The sequence below is a fragment of the Meleagris gallopavo genome, chromosome 14 (assembly GCF_905368555.1).
Source record: "Meleagris gallopavo chromosome 14, MGAL_WU_HG_1.1, whole genome shotgun sequence".
Lineage (NCBI taxonomy): Eukaryota > Metazoa > Chordata > Aves > Galliformes > Phasianidae > Meleagris > Meleagris gallopavo.
In genome coordinates, this window is record NC_139417.1 from 13,905,713 (window position 1) to 13,927,049 (window position 21,337).

Here is a 21,337-nt window from a genome sequence, read left to right on the forward strand (position 1 = left end):
GTTAAGTTTGGCTTATTTTTATCACAAAGAAAAACAAGTTCCTGCTAGCTTGCTTTACAAAACCAATTACCAGTGATCATTGTATTGTGCTGCACAACAATACGCAGCATTGCCCCAAAAAGGCATATCTACCGCTCCAGAGCAGTTTAGTGGAAAATTAACTTGCACAGTGGATTGCAATACACGCATACATGCAATTCTAATAATGGGTATGAACTTCAAGCATCTTTTTTAAAAATATAAGAACGTGTAACATTTTGTTTATTCCATCTTTTCCTGGCTTGAAGTGATTTCGGTATCTGCTCCTCAATAGACTGCCCCTAATCAGAATAAAGCTGTAAGAGAACAGTAAATGCGGCATCAAGGTCTGCTTCAAACTTATTTTGAAGTCTCATCAGCTATTTTGGCTTTGTTAGGATATAAATCCACTCAGCAGAGAGAAGTCAGTAAAGACTGACTTGGTGGCACGGAAAAAGAGATGCACAGTCTATGAAACCTGAGAGGGCATATGCAATGTGCTAGGGCTGTCTGCAGTCTGAAAACAGAAAGACAACACTGCAAAACATTTAAAACATATTTCATCTCATTTTTATGTTTTTGTAGACCAATTTAAAAGCTTTACTCATTTGATTTCCTTCTTCCCAGGGAAAAGTCTTTAAAAAAAAAAATTGTAACAAAATTAAACAACAGGAAACAATCAAAGGCGGATCTTTAAGTGCCAAATGAGGTTCCTAATTAAAGGGGGAAGTGCATAAATCAGGAATGACAAAGTAGTAGCCCTGGAATTACAAAGGAAATGAAATACAAATCTTGAGATTACACTTGAATATATATATATTTTTAAACATACTGTGATTCTCATTTTTAAAAAAATAATTCACTAAATAAATAGGGGCACCTATGAGTTATCAGAGCTATACCTCCAGCTGCTATTTCTGTTGGTGCTACCTGCACTTACAATAGCTGGTGTTTTACAGCATGTGCACCGAAATAACAGACACTGAATGACAAATTGCTGAGGGACTCAACCAACAGGAGACACCTGAGCAGAAGGTCCTGGCAGCATCACTGGTGGCTGACATAGGAGGGTGAGGTGAGGAAAAAACGGAGGACATGAAAAGGAAATTTCTGAAATGCTGAGGTCAGTGGAGCGCACAAGTGGCAGAGAGGAATTACATTTGCTCCTGCTTCTGGTGGCCTATGGGGTAGATAGAGTAGGAAATCCTATCATAAGGAAGATGGCAGCTCCCAGCTCAGTGGGATGGATTTTCATGGGGGTTTCTATGGATCTGAGCATGGGACAAAGAGCCTAGTATAATGTTCTGCTCCCTCTGCACTGAGAACTGAAATCACTGCTGGAAAGTCTGACCTTTTCTTCCCTTTCCAGGAGCTTTGGCACAGGCACACGAGCTCTGTGGTAACGGTCATCCGATTCCCAGGTTGTGATTTTGTCCTAAAAGCACTCTGGACTCACTTTTCTCTACTTCAGCAGCTGCTAAGGCAGTCTGAAATATTCTGGCAGCTAGATGCTCAAGTGGCTTGACTTTCAGCTTGTTCTTCACTGCAGCCTAAAGGGCAAACAGAAGTGAGTGGCTTGTTCAAAAGAGTTCAAGCCTCTACTGAATAGCTGATTGCAGTTCTAATTACCATGGGTTTACATCATTAGGGATAGCAACTGAAAAGGAGCTCTAATTCCAACACTGAGATCAGCCATAGTTTTTTTTTTCTTTGGCTCTCACCACTAAATGATTGCTTTCCAACACTTCTTGTAAGGACAGGAAGGAAAAGATTGCTTTCTATGGGGGGAAAGGGATCTCAATAAATATAATGGTTGTGCTTATAAAAGTGAGTGGACATACTCTGAGGCCAGCAGTGGTAGCAGATCTCACTCCACTCGGGGATTTCATGCTCAATGCTGCTGCTCACTTATGCCCAAGCACTGTATTTTGACACTCCAGATCCCAAAGAGCAATCTGATGTCAATCATGCTGCCATAATGTGCATGCAATTAGAAGTCGTTACGATGTATTGTTTGTAAAGCTTTCACACCATGACTAAAGGATCTTCTGACTGTGCTGGGACTAGGGGGAACCCAAAGCTGCAGCCAGCACTCTAAAGAAGATGACACACATCTTCATATTACTATGTGATGTTTCAAGAGCCTGAACACCAGATAAATAAAGAGAAAATAAAAGTCCTTCCATTTTAGGCTATCAAAAGACACTTCAAGTCCAGAGCAGCTGACTCCAGCACGCACTTCTGGCACAGGAAGGAGAAGGTACCTCCTCTCTAAGAGAAGCAGTGGATGTTAATGAGCCTCACATGCTCATGTTCCAGAGCATGTGCTCTGGAACAGCAAGGGAGGCTCCATACAGATAAGCAGTCTTAACAGGTTTATTGCTTGAGTGCTCTGTAATTTTGTTCCATTGCTGCAAATCTCTGCTGAAATTATACCTATTACCTTCTTGAGACCTCTAAGTCAGGGACCAAGAGAGGCTTCCCAGCTTTGTCCTGCCTCATCTCTCCCAGTAAACATCCTCCATCCACAGCTGAACCATGAATAGAGATTTTACTACTGACGGCACTTACATGGAGGCCAGCACTCAGGTGCCAACTGATGGGCATTTGATATTACTTAGTTTTTCCCTCCCATGAAATACACTTAGTTTTGAAACGCTGGTATTTATCATCTATGTCTCGAGCGACTGAATTCCATTCCCCAGTTTAATGTGAATTTGGCACTAGGGAAAGCAACTATAAACTGCACTGGTTTGCAGATGGCATGTGAATGACATCCCACCTGAATGCTTTTACTTTGATCTGGAGCAGAGTGAGAAGACATCTCTGAGGGGATTATGTAGATCAGGCTCAAGGTCTGTGCTATTTTCAACCTCCTGGTCAATAGAGATGCTGAAAGCTTAGAAGATAAATTGTCCATTCACCTGCAGAAAAACTACTCAGCCCTGTTCTTGTAACTGAACACAAAACAGACACAATAGTGTTGGGTGGTTTACAGAAAACTAGCCTAGAATGTAAAAAAAAAAAAAAACAACATAAAATTCTATTTAATCTGAGGTTCTTTGAAAAATACATCAGTAAGACATGCAGATACTCTCAGTGAGACAAATGCTAGATCTGACTGACCCAAATGCAGCATAGTAGTTTGGCAGAATCCCTTGTTCTGAAACAGCCCCTACCTGTCCTGGCACAGACACAGCTCCCTGCAGTAGAAGTCACTTGGGAAACAGGGAGATTATTCGAACAAAATGCTGTTTTTATTATGAATATGACTATGCAGAGTGAAGAGGTATGTGAATCACTCCGTGTAGACAAGGCTTCAATGTAAAATGGATTTCAGGTGGCAAATATACCTTTGTTTTGTTGCTGCTTTCTTTGCTTTCACTTGGTAGGTTCCATGTTTAAAGATGCTGGGTCTCGCTTCAGTTAAAAATGTTTGAAATAAAGATGTGCTTTTTTGTGACCTTATTAACAATAATTCCCTAAAATAAATGAGATGTGCAATGACATAGTGCATTGCAGAGATAAACCCATATAGTTAATCTGCATTTTGTAATCAGGGGTGCTGGCAATTTCACAGACCCAGGACCTGAACAAGCCTCCTTCACTGCCAAGCATCTTCTCGTCGCATCCCCTTCAGACCTGCTGGGCTTCACCTTCACCCAGCACTGGCTTTCCGCCTCCTCTACTCTAACTTATAGGCTCTAATGGATTAGAACCTTCTAATGATCCCTATAAAATCACTCGTAGCCAAACAACACCCATTTGATCCTCAGTCAAGACCTCTCTTTGACTCAAGGACCTTCTCTCTCCTGTCTAGTAGCTAGAGATAATGATGTTATCCCCTCTGTCCCTTCATTTTGCTAGGTAACCTGCTCTCACGTACAGCTCTATCAGCCACCTGCACCCTTCCTCTTGAGCCCCTCAAGTGTTAGAGCCCAAACTGTGAGATGGGCTTAGGAAGCATTTTCCAGCACTGCATAGGGATGAAATGGAAAAACAGCAGCAAAAAATATAACCAACCCATGCTCCATGCAGAGCCCAACTGAATGCAGATGTCTGGTTGACGTGCAGCTGCCTGATAGCAGCTGAGCACTTTCTTCACTGGACACCAGAGGGAGGAGGAGGAAAAGACAACTGATAGGGACGCTATGGAAGAAACTGCTCCAGAAGTCCTGAATTTGCTTACAAACAGTGGAGCCAAATGTATTTCTGCAATGGGATCAAGGAGACTGACCCGTTGTCTACCTGGGAAGAGGACAGCAAATGCTCAACATGAGTTTAGTATTTCAATTCAGCAAAAAAAATTAATTAATTAAAAAAGAGACTCAGCAAGATTACCAGGGAACTATTTACTATCCTATTGAAATTGTGCCTTTATTTCCTCATCAGATCTTTTCATTACGCCTTCAAGGCATAAGGAGGATTATTAAATGTCAGCCACAATTCAAATAATTAATGTATGGTGGTACCAGATATATATGTGCTCTCACGGAGAATTAATAATAGCTGCTATCTTTCTTCCAACCATACTTTTTCCAAAATACATATATTAATCATGAGTCTGCGGTGCATTTTTTAAGCCTATCCAGTATTGATGGTCTCCAGGGAACTCACGCTTGGAAAATTGGAGAGCTTATAATATATTCCATTCTCTACTTTTTAATTTACTAACAAAATATTAAAGTAAAGTAAGCATTTGGAAAAGGAGGATAAGAAAGGCCTTGCTTGCTCCAGAACTGCTATTAATTGCAGAATCCACATCCTCCATTCCTTGAAATAGCCCTTCAAAAACAATAAACCAGAGCTGCCTATTCAGAAGGCAGCCTGTTCCCATTAAATGGTCCGGCTTTGGTTGCCAGTTTTCTACAATTAAAACACTTTGGGAAGGTTTTGGCACTTTCACAGCCAGTGCTGCTCCCAGGGCTGAGTTCAGCCTCTGCTCCTTGCTCTGCTCCCCTCTGTCCCTGCAGTGTTGCCCATCCCTGTAAGGTGCTGATGTGTGTGTCATCCATGCAAATCACCGTGCCTCAGCAATGCAACCAAAACTGAGTTCAGCTCCTCACTGCCAGCAAATAAACAGGTCAGGAAGTAGCATTTCAATTGCTCACAACCTGGGAAAGTTTAAATGTTGTGCCTCTAACCCCAGCTGCATCCCATGTGTAACACTTCCACGCTGAATAGTCCATGGTTATCTGGGTTTGGACACTGCAAACTACAGAACATATCACAAGCCTCTTCCATCCCACAAAACAACACAGGAAATATCCATTCTTTAAACAAATGAAGTTTTATGAGCAGATCAAGGGATGTCACGTAAGCAAAGGTGTAACCATACAACCTGCTTGCCCCCTACCAGAAGCTGTGTGTAGTGCAAGAGCACACAGGAGCTGCACGCACATTCCCCCCATTAAAGCATCAAACAACAAATAATTTTAACCATCTATTTGACGCTACAACTGCCAACATGCAGCAGTTCCTACACCTCCAGACACAAACCTTTTCAACACTGAAGTTTAAGGGAGCAGATCTTTCATGACATCCATGTTTTTGGATAACTAGAAGAAATATTTTCAAGTGGTTTTAAAGACGTACCTCCTCGCTGCACCAGCAACGTGACCTCACTTCCCTTTGGACATTCAATCAGCATATCCACCACCTGGTTGTGAGTGAGGCTCTGCACATTCTTCTTGTTGACTTCGACTATAAGGTCACCCTCCTTCAGGCCCCGGCATCGCGGGCTGTCCACAATTTGTTTCACCCTTTGGCCGCCCCCACCGGGACTGTCTGCTATAGTAAAGCCAAAGCCCATGGGCCCTTTCACTATATGCACGGTGATCAGTTCAGGTTGTGTTGCTATTGAAGACGCCAAAGAGACTGTGTCATTGGGGTACCCGTGGGGTCCGTTGGAGGAGACCTCAGCTGGGCTGCTGGGTCTCGCTTCCTTTGTGCCATTGACTTTCCCTGTTTTACTACTGTGGCTGGCTGGGGAGTCATAATTTTCCTGCCCGTTCACAATGATCGGCTCTTTGTCCAAAATTGCCACGGAAGTCACCAGGCTCGTGTTGGGGTCGTCGGGATCGAAGGGCAGGGGGTAGCCTCGGCACAGTTCGAGGTCCACGCTGGCACCAATGGGGATGGACTGGAAGATTTTCACAACTTGGGCGTGAGTGTGCCCCAGCACACAGGTGTCGTTCACGCTGACTATGACGTCCCCTGCAGAGGACACAGAGAGATATATCAGGTGCATACAGCCACACCACGCTTGTACACCCCAGGAACACAGAATTGGAGCCCCAGCAGTGCACAGGTGCCACTCGTGGGCAAAGAGCAGCACTAATGTATTTTTTAAAGAAAAGCCGTGGTAACAATTGGATGAGAAAGAACTATCAGCACACAGTGGATTCACCACGTAAAGCCTTCACATGCATAAACACTTTCTGAAAGTGAAAATGGAACTTGGTACTTGCAAAAAGGTAATAAATTCAAGCGACAATGTATCGCCCATTTAGCAGTTATTGCCAAGCCCAGCTCTCATTGTCACACCCTGTTCTACACTGACATCTGACAGGAACAAAACTGAGAGCTGTAACAGAAGGCTCAAACAGCAACTGTACAAATACAGTGCCATGTACCAGTCTCAGACATACTTCAGCCTGAAATCTCAGCATTAAGTCACGATTCAATTCTTTAACACTGTGCCTGTAAGACAGGGATGCTCAGCGTGTGATATTCGAGTGAATCCTATCAGGATTTCCTCATGTTGCATCCCACCTCCCTGCTTGCTGATTGGAAAGCTGAACATCTTATCCCAAAACTGCGATGAGGACTAAAGGTTGTTTTGAATTGCGTATAAGAACAGCCCCAAAACCATAAACCAAAGTGATGGTGGTGATTTTGAGTTCCAGCACCAGTACCTGTCTCCATTTTGCCATCCAGCGCCGCAGGGCCGTCAAGCACCAAGCTTTTGATCTGCAGAAATTCATCTGGCTCATCTCCTCCGACGACAGTGAAGCCAAACCCTCTGCTGCTTTTTCTTAGCTTGGTGTGGATGAACTTTCCTTTCAACTCAGAAGGGTTTCTTGTAAAAAAAGGTTTCCCTGTGTAGGAAGTTTGGAAAATCTATAAAAAGGCAGGCAAGAGCATTTGGTCTTCTTTTCCTCCATCCCTCTGTGTTCTAACAAGTGCACAAACAGCGGGGAGCTGGGACACAACCAGACTGCTGCCCTGTCACCTCACTGCCCTCCACCTGTCACCTCACTGCCCTCCACCTGTCACCCTGGGACCAATCATGCAGGGGAAGGAGCGAGCAAAACCCTACTTCCAGCTGCTACCTTTGCTGTGGTTTTACACACCACAGTCCCAAGGCTACACAGGGGGAAAAGGTTTTTTTTTGGAAGGGAATATATTAAATCTAGCAATGCTGGTTTTGATAATGTGCCTTATCTCTGTCTCGAGGTGGTTATATTCACTCCACTAAGGATGGGATGGAGTCGGCAGTGAGAATTTCCACAGAAATGAATATCACTGTTTTATTTCACTTGGCCTTCTCCAGCAGCTCCAGAGCTATGTCCAGACACCACGTAATCCCCTACCACCCCACCATCACTACCCCCCCATGACTTCCTCTGTTGAGGAGCAGAGGGGATGCTGACATCACTCTTCAGACACTGTTTCAAGTCTGACTCCTTCCTTCCTGCTCCTCACCTGCTGTGGATGAAGCAGTGCTGTAGTGAAGGTGGATCAAAGAGCATCTCGAGTCCTGGGGGAGCTGTGCTGGAGGGCTGCTAATGCTCTCTGGGAGCACGGATAAGGGAGAACAAGGTGCTCCAAAAGCAAAAGCTCATCCTTGCACAGTACATTGCACAGGATGGAAAAAGAGTTGTGTACTTCACAGTGCCAACACTATGCACCTCTGCACTTTTAATTATTTTTAATGCTTAGAGGGGAAAAGCCTGTGCCACTAAGCCCTCTGGTGACAGCTCCAGGATCAGCAGCCTGTGTCACAGCCAGCAGAGCTGGCATCCTTTCAGAAACCTCAGCAGCATTGCCGTGGGGCTTTGCTCAGAAAGCAAACCTTGAGGGAAACTGGAGGCTTGTAAGCCTTTGAATGGGGGAAAAAATAAAATAAAATGTATATTTGAAGATTATTCATGAGGGGGCAGTGCAAGGACTCAGTCTTCTGCCTTTGAAGGGTAGCACAGGAACGTGGTAATCCTGCACATGGCAGGCAGATGCTGTGCTCAGATCCCAAGGTGCAGAAAAACATAGGCAGCGTGTAGCAGGGCTTGGCCCTGTGCTCGTTTTTGGTTCAAAAAATGAGCAGAACAAGCAAAGCTTGCCAGCATCTGCCTACAAACACAGCTTGAACTTGCCCTTAGTAACAAGAGACGGTAGCACCACAGGCTATGTCCCACCTACAGTGTTTGCAGGGGGAGAACGTTTTAAAGGCGTGTACATGGAAGATCCCAGCTGTGCCACCAGAGGGAAATGGGAACACCTGGGTACAGGGCAAGGGGACAGGGAAGCTGGGAACAGTGCTACAAACAGGGAGCAAGAGAAGGAGGAGCAGCACTAATAAAGGAAGAGGAAGGAATGAGAGAGAGAAGGAGTGCCAGTGTGGACCAGAACATCATTGAGGCAGGCTAACAAAAATCTTGGTGCAAGATTTCAGTGGATGGCAGTCGGGAGCAGGTAGAGAGCTGAGTGAGGTCCCCAGCACAATGGGTCCTGCATTGCCAGGCATGGAGTTTGGGCAGCCCTTGTACCATCTCAGTAGTATAAAACAGCACTGAGATGAAATGACCAGTGCTGGGTGCCTGGTGGATGGTGTACCATCTCCAGACATGTTTTTCCTTGGTGCCAATCTGGATTACCTGAATATACTCTAATACCCATGGGAATGTGCCGGAGGGCTTGCATGATTGTGTGTTGTTTTTTTTGGGAGGGAAGGCTGCCCTGTGTGAACAAAAATAAATGCTCCGGATGTACTGTAAGAGCTATGCTGTAAACTCAGCCAGGAAGATATAAAAGCCTAATCCTTGCCTAACAGTACAGCTCTGTAGAAAAAGATCTCCTCCTATTTGTACCTGCATTCAGCATCAATGGGTTTTACCCACTAATGTAACTCATGTTTTCATGCCTTTTTGAAGACTTGGGACACTACATGAAGAACAGTCATGATTTTTTTCATGCAGGTAATCTCATTTGCTCCTCACATTTGGCAACAAATGTGGCTTTGAAACAATTGGTCTCAAAGTCTAGGGGAATTCATATGAGCAGGTGTGCCCTGGTGTATGATACTTCCTTTACTGGTTGTGGTGGGAATTTCCTTTGCAGGAAAAAACCTTGCTGTACTTTTACAACTGGTTTAACAAGGTTGTTACCTTGCACTGGTGCTTCCCGAACTGCCTCTTGGTTGTTTGAAACAAGGTTTGGAGCAGCGGGTGGTGGGAGAGATGGACACTCCTCTGTCCATTCTGGAGGGGGCAGAGAGGGAAATGTTACTCGTTTCACAACAGCACTACGAGTTCCTCCACATACACACAGTGGGAGTGTGGGGTTTGAGCAAAGGAGACATGTAAAGCATAGCAAGAACAGAAAGAGACATGGAGAGGTGGAACAAAATGAATGGGATGTTCAAAACACAGTTCTGGAGGATCCTCTATGTTTAAGTCAAACAATCTGTGTGCTCAGACAGTATACCTCACACACTCGGGACTTGCAACGAAGTGGTCTCAACATTTATATTAAAGCTATTCCTCACAGTCCTCACAACATCTGTTCACCCTGACTGCTAAATATAAGGGATGATGTTGCAGCAAATGGAGCTGTAGGATGAATGCCGAGACCTAAATCTTCTCTCCCTTTGACAGGAGCTGCTGTTCAACAAGGAGTAGGAAAGCTATGAAGGTCCAAAAAGAAACTTGGAAGTCCCTCATTGCCATTGGGTTGCTTTAAAAAGAAAATAAAAGGAAAAAATCTGTAAAAAGTGAATAAAGGAAAAAAATGGGGAAGGGGGAATGTTTTGAAATCATGAAATTAATTCAGATGTTTGAGCTTCACAAAATCCCAAACTCTCCCATGCAGAGAGGTTTCCCTAGTGTACGTGTAAATGCTCACTCCTCATTCCCTTCAGTAGACTATGAGTCCCAGAGCAGCCTTTCCTGTGGTGTCATTTTACCTCTAGAACACACTATGGCCAGAGAATGAAGGACAAAACCATCAGAATGGGGCTGCCAAAGTGAGGGAGGGCAGATTCCCCCCTGAACACCCCAACCATGGTGCCCTTGGTGCTGCTAACCTTCTGGTGGCTGCTGCTGCTGTTGTTCAAGCTGCTTCTTCCTCTTTGCTTCAAGAACCGGGTTCTCATATTGTGTCTTCCGGTTGATGTGGCTGGGGATGAAAGAGAATGATGAATTAGGAAACCTGTCCTGTGACAAGCAGGGATCAGTGTCAGGTGTGAAACCTCTCTGAGGAAGGGAATGAAAAACCAAACAATATCAACAGCAGCGTATGTGAAGCAGTGCTCATCTGGGTGAGCCAAAAAGCCTGCTTAAGAAAACAAAGAGGATTCCAGTATCAATATGATGTCTGAGTAGGAATGGCAGATTACATCAAGTACATTAAAGCAGTGATCCGTTCTGTAAAAAAAATGAAATTACAGCAGGAAAGGTGAGGTCGGCCTGATTGCATTTTTAAAGACAGGCCTATATCATCACTGCTTTAACTGGATTCCTAGGGGCACAGCTGTTCTCCAGCTCACTGGAGTCAAACAAACAAACAAAAAACACAGGAAGTCCCAATACCAGAGAGTCCCAAACCCAGCAGAGTTGAGCTGCTCATCACCCATTAATTCAATAGGTTCTGTAATCTCTCTTCTACTGTAAAGTTTCTCCATCACTACAAAGAGTTCCCACTATGAGGGCATGCACAGATTGAACTGTATTTTCTTAAAGCACACCTCTGTGTCCAAGGCAAGGCTTACCTTTAAGAACTTGTTATTTTTTCATCTCTCATCCCACCATGTCTTTAATAAAAACCAAACACGTTTTCAAGTAATTATGCTATGAGCACTGCAAAGTGCTGGTTCTGAACTTTTCTGCTAAAGATCAATATTTAAACAACCAAAGAAGCAAGTAAAAGCCAGTTCATGAGTTTTGCAAAAGATTTTCCATTTCAAGATAGCTTCAGATAGTTAGGAGAAATTAGAACGATTCCAAAAAATGATACAGTCTAAACCTTTTTGCCATACAGTTGTTTCTCAAAAAAACTATTAAGCAGTAATAATGGAGTGCCTGAATTAGAAGGAAGAGACAGATGCTCAAATTAAAACCATTTTGCCAGTTTATAGATAGTAAGTAAAATAAACTTATGCCTCAGTTTAATTCCAACAGGAAGGAGTGCCATAGAACTAACTGGCATGCATATGTGAAGTGATGGGAAAAAAAGCTGGAGAAATTTCTTGGCGTGGCATTTAATAGCAGAAAAATATTCTCCATGTCTTTGACAAATAAATGTCAAGCCTTAATTATACAGTTTGCTAACCTTGTTTCCCTAGGCACAGATGGTAGGGTCAGAAATGAGCCAAAGCAGACAGAAATTGCATTCCATGTCTATTCTGAGGGCTATCGTAAGCCATCCTAGTAGACAGGAGTATACACATAATTAAAAATTCATTTTATGGGGTCAGTGATGAAACAAAACTCAGCTCTCCAGTTTCCCAAGGGAGGGATTTGTCATTCAGATAAAGGAGCTATTCTAATTCTGGCGAGAGCTTCACTAACCCCGTAACTCCAGTCTGAACAACACAGCCCAGCACAAGAATCTCTGTGGGGCGGTGTGGGTGCACCAGCTCCTCCACAACTCCTTACCATGCTCCTTACAATGGAGCAGGCATCAGAGCTCCACGCAGCATGCTGTTGGAGAGCTGCGGAGTGAAGCCCCCATTGCCCACCAGCCCCACCAGAACCACAGCACAGCACTTACTCTACATAGTAGACACCATATACGGGATCCTCAATTTTCTCCCAACCAGCAGGCAACTCTGGAAATAGAAAAAACATTACTGGAGATCAATAGAAAGATGCCCCAGCTGTTCAATGTTAGGTTTGCTCTTGGCATCAAATGAACAAGTGGTCGATACGTTTTCTTTCTGGGACACCACAAGTACCCTCAGGGTTTGGCCACCAAAGGCAGAGCAGCCCTCCATGGAAGCACCAGAAACGGACGCAGTGAACAGGTCAGATTTGTTTTAACGCCAGCATATGAAGGTGGGTGAGACTGCAACAGACTACAGAAAGAGCATTTTCCTCTTCTGTACGAGGACCAGGCCATTTAGGATCGCCCCTGCTGATAACAGTATATTTTTTGACTCATTTCTTAGATATTTACATCGCGTGGCTCAGCCCCCAGCCCAGAGTAAATGTACATCTTGGAACAGGACAAAAGGAATTTAATGTAAACGTCCAGCATATGGAAACCACCCATGTGGGGCTGGCACACACAGATGTAATCTCACTGCGTAGCACTTAATGTAAAAGCACATATTGCCATAATCACATGTAACAGAGATTCCCTTTTTTAATTGGCATAATTAACAAAAAAACAGTTCTGAAGATGAAATTAGTGTTTGGAAATGTACCCACTTTTGTTCCTGTTGATTTTCTAGACTGCATATACTACTTTAGCTATAATTAGTGAACATAATAAAATCACTTCAGCATCCAACTGAGGGTTATTAAAGCTACAAGTATTACTTAAGGGCCTGATCCTTGTCCTACTCAATTAAACCCAATGTTCCTATTGGCTGCGAGTAGTGAAATTACCACTGGATCCAGTGGTGCAGTTCTACAGTGCTGTAACTCAACTCAAAAGAAAGCTTCACCATGCAATGGACTGAGCAATTGTGCTCCCTGTCCCACAGCCTCAGCATGTTCACCTTTTTTTAAAGTCACTGTCAGATAATATACATTCAAATATCCAGTGCAAAACAATTCCTCAAGATTTAACACTAAATTGACAAGACCGATAGTGAACAATCAGTGTTCATTTATTATCAAGTAGATTTATTAGCAAAGATTTATTTTCATTAACAGTATCAATTGCTCAACCAACACAATCAGCAATGGCCCGTTAATTTGGATAAATGTAACTACCTCATCCTGCTTTAATAGACTTCAGCTATGTTGCCATAAGGACAGAAATATCTCCAGACTGGAGATGAACAGAATCTATACAAACACACATGGGCTAATTACTCAAAGTTTATGTCTGTGTTCAGAGTTGGCTGAAGATCAGATGAAATTGATTGCATGGTTTTCGCTCCACATTCCCTTATTTGCAGACAGAAGGAAGGTTTTTCATTCCTATCACTGTCTTATCCTCATTGGATTAAACATCTTTGGATTCCTTGAGACATAAGCAATTAAATGCAAGCCAGTGCTAAGATTTGAGTATAAAAATACTACATAAGTTTATCAGAGGATTGATTTGAAATGAATGCTTCAGAAACGGATACTCCTCCACACTATACAAGGAAGAAGACTGCATGAAAACAAAAGTTAAAAAGCAGAAAGTCTTCAAAGTCTTTTTGCAAAGACTACTCTCTGGTTTGCAAAGGAGTCCTTTCTGGTGAACAAATTCTGGGGCCAAGCTTGAAGAATTTCAATACAGCAAGATTAAAACTTAGCAAGCAATCAGGGACATCACAAGCTGTAGCTGCCATTTCATTCTTAACTTGCCCCATGGTGAAAGCAGAATGCCAAGGAGGAAAAAAGTGAATATAGGAAGGGAGACATAATGTATAAATGCCTCAAAGTGAGTTTTCCACCATTTTTCTTGCCCAGTTATGTTTATTTTTTAGTATTGCTTTTGATTTTTACACACAAGAATACAACACTTACAACAGGTTTTTACGCTAAATTTTGTTTTGTTTTCAAGAATGTCCATGGAAAAGCAGAAATTCAATGCTTTCTTAATGCCAAAAATGCTCTTGTGCCAAAATCACATCAGGCTACTGGACAGTTTTCTATCTCTTCAACATTCCACTTAAAGAATCTATCTCTGTATTACCAGAAATACCAGTACAAAAAACTGCAGCTTTCAACACATTACTTGTTGATTATGTAGATGCATTTTCAGACTTCTAAAAGCCTTATGAAATTTATCTAACAGCAGTTAGTTATCTCCATAGAAATCTAAACCATTATTTTCCATAGCCACGTTGCACAGTCGAGCTTCTTAGCTGCTTTAAATAATTCATCTCCCTTCTCTACCTCTTCTGCTGCACTGAAGATGACCCAGGGTATTAGAATTTTTCATAAACATAAGACTTCAAAAATACATTTTGCACCATTAGGAGTCTGAGTGAGTCACGTGGTTTTTAATTTGGCATGTAGCATTCTGCAGCCTCAAGGCATTTGTTAGCAGGTAAATTCAATAGAAAAATATCCTGTTTTACACTTTTAAGTCTGAGGTAAATACACAGACTCCTGCTGAGATGCTCTTGTTTAGTACCCTGTTCTACAGAAGGAATGGATGAGTGGATGGATTCCAACAACACAACTCCAAAAGCAGGGATTCGGGTTGTACCCAACCATAAAGGAGCTGGAGATGAATTCAGCATACACAGCTCACGCTGCTCCCCATGAAGGTGAGTCCAGGAAGATCTGCCCAACCACACAACAATTCTACTCCAAAGCCTAGATCTCTGTGTCCTTTAGTGCGACGTCCTAACAACAGAAGGGTGATAACATAAGAAGTGATCTATTACTCCATCTTGAGTCCATCTCTCTGAAAAATACTTCCACTTTCCATTTTCTCATATTCATAAAGCAAACTGCAGATACACTGCAGAGCAATTTATCTGGCAACAACATGTTTATACTAAACACTAGTGCACTTAGTGAACAGGCTGTATGTTTTCATGCCCCCTCACTAATGCTGAACCATTTGAACATCTCTCTCTTCTCATGGCGTTATTTGCTAATCTCAGCAGTGTATCAATGGGCTGTGATCTCAATAAAGCTTTGCTGCATCACAACAAAGGGAACATCTCGTGATATTCAAGCAAAACACTTGGGTGCAGAAGTGCCTGCAGAACTGGAGCCAGGCTTATCAATTAATGAGTTTTCCTGCATCTGTTTTTCAACCCTTCTCCTCATGCACTATTCCAGGTATATTACCCAGGAGAACAGCTCCTGGTGTAGTGTTAAAAGTCACTCAAAAGCTGCTGGCTGCCAATGCCCCATCAATCACACAAAAGCAGGAAGCAAAATAACTTGCAAATAATTACAGACACTGGAGTTTAATTCTCTGGTAATGCAGCCCTCCTGTAAGCACAAATATAAACTGTAAACACAGTCATCTTTAAAGCAATAATATACCAAGTGGAAACAAGCCCCTATGCAATCTCGTGCCTTTCAGTGCACTAGAGCGTAGGTGAACAGAAGTAACAACTACCTCCACCATCAGCACAAACAGAACGAGCACAGCTGAGATTAGATATCAAGACAGCATTCTTCAGAAAAGAATGCAGCAAATAAAAGTGTACCACATCATCGAAAATCACCTGTTTATAAAATCATCTACTGAGGCAAAATGCTCTGCTGCTTCATTCACAAGCTCAGCAAAAGCATCCTGTGTAATACTGAAACTTCCTAAACCACAATTTAATTCTCTTGTCTGGGAAATATTTTTACCTTTAGCCACTTGATTTCAACTTTGGCAACCTTAAGCCTCACCCTGAAGCCAGTGATACCAATGTAAAAGCCCCTAACTTCTGCAGGGGGAAATAACTTCTAACAAACCTTGCACAATTAAGGCCCTCCAACTTTCTTCAAACCCCTTCTTGAATCAGTAAGAAAATCTATGTAAGAGCAAAGGAAGATCAATACCTTTGTTGGCTAGGGAAGTTTTGTCGCTAAATTAGGCTTGTTGAAATGAGCAAAATCGAAAGATGCAAAATGACAAAAAGGAGAAAGCAATTAAAGGCTTAACACAGTGCAGTTGAAGTCAAACATCAAAACGAGAGATGGATGATTTACCTAGTTCACTGTCCAGTTCCTCCGTGTGTACCCCTTCTTCTCCAAGGGAAGAGCAGTAAATGAGATAGAAAAAATTAAAAGAAAAATTCAGATACCAGCACCAAGCAAGAAATTCCCTACAGCAAACAGCAGAACCAGCACTAATTTTCTATAGATTGAGCCCAAGCTTCCCATTTATCACCATCTAGTGACCAGAATATTGATGGATTTCATGTACGCAATGAAAAAAAAATGGAATACCTGTATCAATGGGTTACTTTCATGCCACAGTTTGATGTGGCAAAGCAACATGTTTGTATACTCACTTCAGTGAAGCTTCTCCCTCAGATCTGCATAGTCTGACCTTTGTAATCCATTCTGCAGACATATGGATCTATCAGGCGTTTGTTCAGGCCAGATCTGAATGCCAATGAAGAAATCTGAGAGAAAAACCTTGCCTCTAAATAAGAACTAATGTAGCAAGGTTCTCAAGAACAGACCTAAATTTGTGTGCATGAAAGGTCTGACTGACTTCACTGTACCTATTCAGATGATTTAAGATGGATGTGAAGCAACTCATGACTCATTTAACTGGAGCCACAGGCCCACACCAAAGTCCAGAGGCACTGGTAAAGGCATAGACAGGAATTCTACAGTTTTAGAGGCACCTGCGACAAAGATCATATAGTTTTTCAAACACACAAAGCCATCAATATTCGCTCTTGCTCCATTTATCATTATCTGCTCCATATTCATAAGTTAACAGTGACACAGATGATTAAAGTATTGCTTAGCCTATAAATAATAATAATGCAGTCAGAAAATGAAGGATGATGACAAAACCAGAACAAAGATGGTAAAAACAATCGTGGACCTAATATGGTAAAGCATAAGCCATATAAGTGAATGATAGAAGCAAACAGAAGGTGTAGTGTCAGAGTACTGCTTTTGAAAATTTGGATACCTAGAAAACACTTTCATGATCTGCAATAGGTTCTACCAAAACACCTGTTCAGGAACATTAACATGAAATATGAACTATGATATCCTAAACAACTCAAAACTACCAGCAACTTGTCAGGGACACACCTCACAGAGAAATAACACCCGACAGGCCGGAAAGAACATCCAACAGGCACAAAGTCCACAAACAGGATGGGATCGAGCCCGAAACTCACATGTACACACACACTACACACACAAAAAATGGACCTAGAGTCCCATGGCTTCAGTGGGATCCCAACACAACCCTCACCAAAAAACATCCAATTTCCAAGACGCAGTAAAAATAATTTTCTCTGTTCTTAGTGCTGTGACGTATAATTATTCTTATGTGTGAAGCAAGATCAGAGCAGCCAGGCAAAACACTGCAGTGCACTGCTGCACTATGAAGCAACTCGTCTAATTACTGAATATTAAAAATGCTCATTAATGAGCAACTTGGTGAATGAAGTGGAGGGGCACATGGGACGATGAAACTTCTTAATTTTAAGGACATGATAATCAAAAATGTTGCTACTCTGTAAAATTATGAACTAAATAAAAAAAAAAAATTACACAGCTGTATGCTTCCAGTCCCAATTAAATAAATCATCCCAGTGCTTGCCTTGTAATTGCAAAGAGGACAAGAGGTCTAGAAGGCTTTCCCCTCTGCAAGGAGAAGTGTCGTGTGGTGTTATCAGGGCTACTGGGATGGTGGCTGAACTGCCAGGACAGAAGCTGTGCTCCGGGGAAACTGCCCTCAGAAAGGATAAACCTTGCGCTGAGTCTTTGCAACCTCCTCTTTAAACTGCCAGCAGTGCTCAATTGCAAGGAGGAGGGAGCTCTGCCTGCGTATGCTATGATTTAATTTTGCTCCAGTTCTGATCACCCACTGACACATTCATTTTTAGGCCCAGAAAAAGGCCTTCATTGGCGCAGCTCCTCCTGACAGCCGATGGCTCTGCTCAGTGGGAGCAGTTGGTGCACAGACGGCTCCTCACGTCCTGCAAACCTCACACATGAGAGGAAGGGGAGGTCTGAAAAACTGCACGTTGCAAAAACAGGAATGGGAATTTGCACCTACCAGTAAAAAAGGTCAAATGGAAAAGATGATCCTTTCCCAAAATAAAACGGTGGTCGGACTAGATGATCTTAGTGGTCTTTCCAACCTTAACGATTCTATGAAAATCGTAACTGCCAATGAGCTGACTCATACCAATAGGAGGTTAATCACATTGCAAAAATTAATTTCACAAGGACAGCACCAACACGGATAAGGTGAACCCCTCCGCTTTTATTATCTGTCCACCATGATAGCACTGTGTTAGCCAAAATTATTCACTACGATACCAACACCTTTTCTGGTCTGTAGACAAAAGTTTCCACTGAAAAGTTTTCCCAAATGTTTAAGTTATTTTTGTCATTAGTCCCTTTTCTTTCAGCACAGGGAAAGAGCCTCCATTAGCTGCCCTGCCTTTGGCTGCTCTAAACTGGACAGTGGCTTGCATTTCCAACATCTCAAGGAATACAAAATTACATTGGTGCAGATTATCAGTGGCAAAAATGTACCATTAGGAGAATTTGCTTTCAGTAATCCTAACACCAAGTGCACCTGCAGACTTTAACATTAAAAGTGAAGCAATTGAGTTATTTCTCCCCAAACACAATTCAAGTAAAGCAGGGTAACACAACAGAGCCCACTGAGGCCCTGATGTGCTCCTGCTACATGGGGACCTACAGTGTATACTGGAAAGCCTCTGCAAAAACAGAGCCTCGTCCTTCTACCACCTCTTGCTGACTTTCATTAAACAATCAGCCTTCCTGATGGCTTACACACACAGACAGTGATTTTACAACGTAATGAGCATCACCTCTATGCACTTACTCATAAACATTATTTTTACATATTTCTGAACACAGGTTATTGGAAAGGAAAGAGAAAGCCAACGGACCAAACGCGTTATCATTTAGCTATTTTCAGTCTCTTACCATCATCTTCACATTCTTCTAGAGGCTTCTGCTGTTTGCTCAGGCACCGTGGATCTAGCCAAGATGTTGTTTTTGTATTATGGCTGGAAACAAAAAATGGAAATTTGACCTTTGTTAATAAACCAGAGCTGAAGTATCAGCGACAGAAAAATATATATCCTCTGTATTATTCAGTAGACCTGAAGGCATACTTTTGTCTCAGTAGAAACAGCACTGCAATTTGCTATTCTGCAAGCTAGCCCACCAAACCATGGGAATCGTGGCATTGTAAAAACAAAGGTGAAAAACAGAAAGCTGAACTGTGAAAATCAGTGTTCCTGACTGGCAGGAGGCATATGAAAGCTACAATATTGTAATATGAATTTCTCAACTTTTGGCTTTAGTGATTTGTTTCTTAATTCTAGGAGCTGTCTCAGAGCCATTTGCCTCTTGATGAAAATACATAAATTTCCCTTCCCTCATAAAACACACAGTGACCTTTCTCACTGCAGAAGTTTGTTTGGATTTGGCTCTCACATTAGTCAAAAGCAAAACTTCCAGTGACAACTTCTAATTACACCAACAGAAATGTTCTGTGGAAGCCTTGGATGGAAGCAGAACGGCTTTGCTTTCAACTCTTCCTTCCTGCCAATCCCCCAGCAGCCTGGCAGTGCCAGTCCTGGTGGCGAAGGCTGCAGTGTGAACAACCTTACAAGTTGTTGTCTAAAAATTATCTTCTCCCATCATTTCATTTACACATGGAGACAAGCTCGTAATATAATGCCACAGCCTGATGTCGTCACAGACCTGACCTGCAAAAATAACCCTCCAGTCCCTGAAGTGCTATTTGTCTGGCTTAGTCTTCACTGCTGAGTTTGAGCTTCAATACTGTAGTAAAACTATTCTCCTTCAAGGTCTCGGAGAGGTTTACAAGCTAAACTTCAGCTTCACAACAGCCTCGTGCTGTAGGAAATGCCATAACGAGGGCTGTGATCCTCGAGGAACTAACACCTGACCAGCAAACTTGTATTTATTGCTAGGACATGTGACTGCCCTGCTCCTAGGATCTGAACAGTTGGATATTAGGAAAATTTTCTCAGAAAGAGTGGTGAGGCATTGGAGCAGGCTGCTCTGGGAGATGATGGGGTCACTGTCCCGGGAAGTGTTCAATAACTGGAGATGTGGCACTGAGGCATGCGGTCAGTGGCCATGGGTGGGGTTGGACTTGTTGATCTTAGCGGTCTTTTCCAACCATAATAATTCTACAAGTCTACTAAAAGTCACTGCTTTACACATTCTGCTGCCCAAGGCAGGATGAGCAAAGTGTTTTTTAAACCTTTTGTATGCTTCAGAGCAATGAATCTCCAGCTAGAAAACTGAATGGCAGAAATTCAGCAAGTCGAGCAAATTAAAAACAATAAAGCAGAGGGGTCCTGCCAACTTATAAATAGGAAAGTCTGTGACGTAGCTGAGAAAAAGGGCTGTGGGAGGAGAGCAAGTGAATATTTACATATTTCCTCCAACTTTGCATTCAGCAACCCAAGACTCACAACTGTGCTGTTTGAGGCATAGAGAATTTAGCTGAACACCTTTCGTGGGACAGGATTGCGTCAGACCTGCAACACGGTCTGATCTACATATAGGGTAACAAGGATTGGGATACACATGTAACGAAAATCCAACCAGCGCACCTCTTCAACGTATTTTGAGGACAAATCACTTCAGTTACAAGCCAGCAGGGTCAGTTTTCCAGCACACAGCTCCAGCCCCCTGGACCCGTGCTGGTGGTGTGAACACATCTTGGATGTTCCCATACTGCTCCCTTCTGCACCCTGACTTGATACTCAAAGGCAACCACAACAACGTGCTCCTGCACACAATCACCCCATGCATCTGTACCCAAAAATCTGTACTCAAAATCTGCACTGCAGGGAAGGCAGCAGTTGGTGTTCTTCCAGATTTTCCCATCAGACAGCAAGGTGTGGAAGCAGACTATATTTTTCCACCATGTCTATTGGTCTCCTACAAAAGGTCTAACAAATTATTTGAGTTGTTTCCATGCTAGGATGCTCAAAATTCCCCCAGTTTCTCCAGCATTCTGGCACTCTTCTCTAATGTGCTCCCCTGCCCCTGTAGCCAACAGAAAACCTGCAGTGACAAACCTCTCCTTGGCTTCTCCCAAAGCTCAAATCAATTCCTCATCCCTCCCTCTGCTTGCACAGCTAAGGCCTCGACTTTCATAAGCTAATTGAATTTTAATCTAGCTCAGCTCCACAACAGGTCCTGTTTTATAAGTTACTCCTATCTCAATAAATCTAGACAAGTATAATTAGAGACTATTATTT

General features: G+C 42.7%; 1 protein-coding gene across 26 annotated transcripts in view; it reads right to left on the minus strand.

Annotated features, from left to right (window-relative positions):
* The window catches only part of MAGI1 (membrane associated guanylate kinase, WW and PDZ domain containing 1), a 291,554-nt gene that overhangs the window by 45,944 nt on the left and 224,273 nt on the right, over positions 1-21,337 (minus strand). For 13 of the 26 annotated variants that reach the window (XM_085236164.1, XM_085236165.1, XM_085236169.1 and 10 more), the window contains 7 exons: positions 19,014-19,096; positions 16,065-16,103; positions 12,007-12,064; positions 10,322-10,413; positions 9,405-9,497; positions 6,936-7,118; positions 5,614-6,234 (listed from right to left, as the gene is read on the minus strand). In XM_085236164.1, coding sequence (XP_085092290.1) covers positions 5,614-6,234; positions 6,936-7,118; positions 9,405-9,497; positions 10,322-10,413; positions 12,007-12,064; positions 16,065-16,103; positions 19,014-19,096 — 1,169 coding nt within the window. The remainder of the gene's footprint in view (positions 1-5,613; positions 6,235-6,935; positions 7,119-9,404; positions 9,498-10,321; positions 10,414-12,006; positions 12,065-16,064; positions 16,104-19,013; positions 19,097-21,337) is intronic. The other 13 variants (XM_019620191.3, XM_019620192.3, XM_019620193.3 and 10 more) reach the window with 4 other exon arrangements.